Below are 3,521 nucleotides of genomic sequence, written 5' to 3'. Positions count from 1 at the left end.
GACGTCAGCGCTCTACTGTAGCCAGGCCTCCTTATGCCAATGAAACGGAACGGAGCGCTTAGCCATGTGTCTCTGAAGGCAAGGGGGACCAAACAGAGATCTCTGGCTAAGTAGCTCATTTCTCTTCTTTCAACCCCAAAGACTAGCTCCTGTCTCCCAGGATGCCTGTGTCCTAGCCTCCCTGGGTATAAAAGGCCAGATCTGAATCTCAATAGGGATGAGCATCCTCCCAAGGACGCTCAGGATGGGCGTGTGACCGAAGTAGTCTTGAAGTAGCCCAGTGAATGGAAACAGCTTGTGGGGCTGAGTGTGGCAATCAGGCCCCACCTGGGAGTGGTGAACACAGACTTAGGTCTGATTAGACTCTTGACTGGATATATGGCGGGGAGAGATGAGGACGAAAAGAAAAGCAGCAAAAATAACTAGCTATTTCTGCCTCAACGGACTACTCTATAAAACAGGGACAGCTGCCGTCCTCACCATTTAATCCAGAAATGAACTGGGCTTTAATGAGGAGCTAAGTTAGACAAGATGGAGGCAGAGGTGGGATGGGGGTTGAATTTGTATTATCGGCAGGCCTCAACCTTTGACTACATCACTTTACTCTCTGTAAAATGGAAGCCAGTGTGTGTGTGTGTGTGTATGGGGGGGTTAACAAGACTGAAAGAGTAGCAGTTCTCAGGGACTCAACATTCCCCACCACGCCACTGGGGGCCCTGCTGCCCTGCCTGTGACAGTTCCACTCCCGCTCCCTCCCTCCTGGGGCCCAAAGAAAGGCCGGCTCAAAACCATCTGCAGGCGCTTCCAGCGCTTTATAGTTCTCTCCCGGACAGACCGACAGACAGCAAGTGCGGCCCGCGCCGTCGGCCCGCATCATTGGCACCTTGGACACGGCACCAGGCCCAACCCAGTCCCTGGTCCCCTCCCGGGAGCGTTCGGTCCGGCCTCAGATCAGCACCTCAGACAGCTCCCGGCCCAACCTCCCCCCTCCCCCCTCCAGAAACAACCAATAAATTAAAAGGGGAGAAAACAAAAACACCTAAGGATAAGGAAGAGGGTGCCCCTCTCCTTGAGTATGAAGAGTTTTCTGTCTCTTCCTGTCCTTCCGCTGAGGCGCCGCTGTTGCCGGGGTGGCCTCCTAGGTTGAGTATGCTCCCAAACCTCAGCCTCCTGAAGCCGGCATCCCCCTCCCCCAACTCCCGGCATGCAACACGTTGGAAAGGTAGGGAGAGGTGGTGGGGGTGGGGCGAAGGACCATCCTGATAGTTGTCTGAGCTCCTGGGGCTGCAGTTTCTCGCCGCACCTCAGTCAATCCAAATTAAGAACTAATGTTCCTTTTGGTCTGGGGAGGGGAGTATGGGGCTCAGTCGGGGGAAGAAATGCAAGCTGACATAGCGGAGTGGAAGGGGAAGGAGGTAGACAGGAGTGAAGGTGGTGTCACGTGCCAGGAGCGAGGAAAAAGAGAACAAGAAGGGAAGATGGGGACACAGAAAAAGAAACGGGCAAAGAGAGATAGGTGGGGGGTAAGATGGAGACGGAAATACACACCCAAGGAACGAAAACTGAAAGGCAGACAGGATGGAAGATGAAGATACAGGAAGAAAGTGAGGAAATGGACAAAACCAAGGGAGATGGACTTACAGACACACCCAGAAGGGTAGGGAGAGACCTGGTCAGAATTAGAGAGATGGGGGGCAGACAGACAGTAAATGTGAGGTAGGGGCTCCCCCTCCCGCGTTCATCCCCCACCCTCACCCTACACCCAGCAAATTCAGACGTCGTGGCCCCTGGCTTTCTGGCCTCCACTTGCCCCTGCGGGGTAGGGGCCCTTCCTCCGGCCGGGCACCGAGCGGCGGTAACAGCGGCGGCAGCTTAATGGTCCCATGGGCTCCGAGTATGTGTCCGAGGCTGGGGCGGGGGGCAGGCGCGGCCCTCGGGGATCCCTAGCGGTCCAGATTCATAGTCCAGTGCTTGGCTCCGGTCGCGCAGCTGTCCCTTGCGGCCGAGGAGGAGGCGGGGGCCGCCGGCGCACTCCCGCTGGGTGGACCCCCGGCGCCGGTGGCGGCCTCGCCCTCATTCTTGAGGTCTTGAAAAACCTGCGTGAAGAAGTGGGGGTCGGCGTTGAGCCGCAGCATCTGCGGGCTGAGCCGCTGTATGAGGCGCAGGCAGCGTTGCCAGAAGCGCTCCTTGTCGGGCTCCACGAGGAAGGGCTTGAGTGGGTAGGAGATCTCATTGCCCATGTAGGAGTAGGCGAGGTAGAGGCAGGTGAGGAAGGCGGCCTGCAGCTCCGCGGCGGACGCCAGCTCATCCCCGCGCAGCGACTCGCGGCACAGCAGGTACACGAACACCAGGTTGGCGGGAGTAATGAAGGCCTGGTCTTGCCAGCCCTGCAGCAGCAACGAGCGGTCCACTCCGCGGAACCAGCCCACCAGCTCGCCCGGGCTCAGCTCCTTGAGGCGGTAGCAGCGTCGGCACACGAAGTCGCCCAGGCAGCGCAGGAGCTCGCCGGTGGACGCCTGCACGATGACCCGCCGCGGCGAGCCGCCAGGCACCGGCGGCGCCGCCTGCGGGGCTGGGGGTGGCGGCGGCGGCTTTCCCCCTCCCGAGCCTGGCGGCAGAGCAGCCGCGCTGCCCCCCGACGACGGCTCGCAGGTGGCGGCGGTCGCGGGCACGGTGGGCACGGGCACGGCCAGCGGCTTGGTGGCACCGCCGCCGTCGGGGGGATCCCGGCCCTTGCGGAGAAGGTTCTCGCGGTTGCGTTGTTGGACCAGGGGGTCGGGGCCGGTGGACGCCGGCTTGGGCGTCACCTTCTTGCTGCCTTTCTTCTTCTTGGCAGAAGCGGCCACCAGGCGCTTCCAGGTGAGCGCCGAGATGAGTACTGATGGCCTTTTGAGCCGGCTCTCGCCTTTGCCTCCCTTGCCTCCTGGCGGTACCCCGTAGCCCCCCAGCGCCTCGTCCCCCACGGGCGGCGCCTTCTTCTTCTCCTCCGGCAGCCCGCCGGGCCTCCGGCCTTTGGCCGAGGAGGCGGGGGAAAGAGACAGCACCGTGCCCATCCTGCAGAGCGGGGCCGGCGCCCGGGCCCCGGCGGGAACCGCGGGCGGCGCCGCTGCCGCCGCCGCCGCTGCTGCAGCCCCCGGGGACCCGGCGGTGGGGGCCTAGCCCCGGCCCGGGCGCGGAACGGTGGGGGGGGTAGCTGGCTGCTCCGCTGCTCCGCGGCGGCTGCTGGGTGTCTGAGCTGCGCCAGCTGCAGCGTCAGCCCCACCCCTTGGGCCCCTTCTTTCGCCGCGCCGCGCCGCGCCCCGCCTCACGCAGCCAATCCGCGCCCTAGCTGCCTGACTAACCGGCAGCTCCTCTGACCAATAGAATCTCGCATGCCATTCCAAAGTCCCACCCATCCCCCTACCTTCGGTCTCCAGAGGTGGCGGTCGTTCGAAGGTTCCCCTAGGGTCAGAGCTGGGGATGGGGGTGGCTGCTCCCACCTCCCCATGCAGGTCCTAGGGCCCTGGGCCACCTTGTTTTGA

General features: G+C 62.6%; 1 protein-coding gene across 1 annotated transcript; it reads right to left on the bottom strand.

Moving 5' to 3' along the window:
- Positions 1 to 793: 793 nt before the first annotated feature.
- On the bottom strand, positions 794 to 3,253 carry CDK5R2 (cyclin dependent kinase 5 regulatory subunit 2). The gene has a single exon (XM_019741744.3). The coding sequence runs from the start codon at positions 3,051 to 3,053 to the stop codon at positions 1,944 to 1,946; it is 1,110 nt and encodes a 369-aa protein (XP_019597303.2). The 5' UTR covers positions 3,054 to 3,253; the 3' UTR covers positions 794 to 1,943.
- Positions 3,254 to 3,521: the final 268 nt, after the last annotated feature.

This window comes from Rhinolophus sinicus, chromosome 17 (assembly GCF_057876585.1).
Source record: "Rhinolophus sinicus isolate RSI-liver-muscle chromosome 17, RSI-T2T, whole genome shotgun sequence".
NCBI lineage: Eukaryota > Metazoa > Chordata > Mammalia > Chiroptera > Rhinolophidae > Rhinolophus > Rhinolophus sinicus.
Note: the sequence above shows the minus strand (reverse complement) of the source record. Positions and strands in the feature narration are given on the sequence as shown.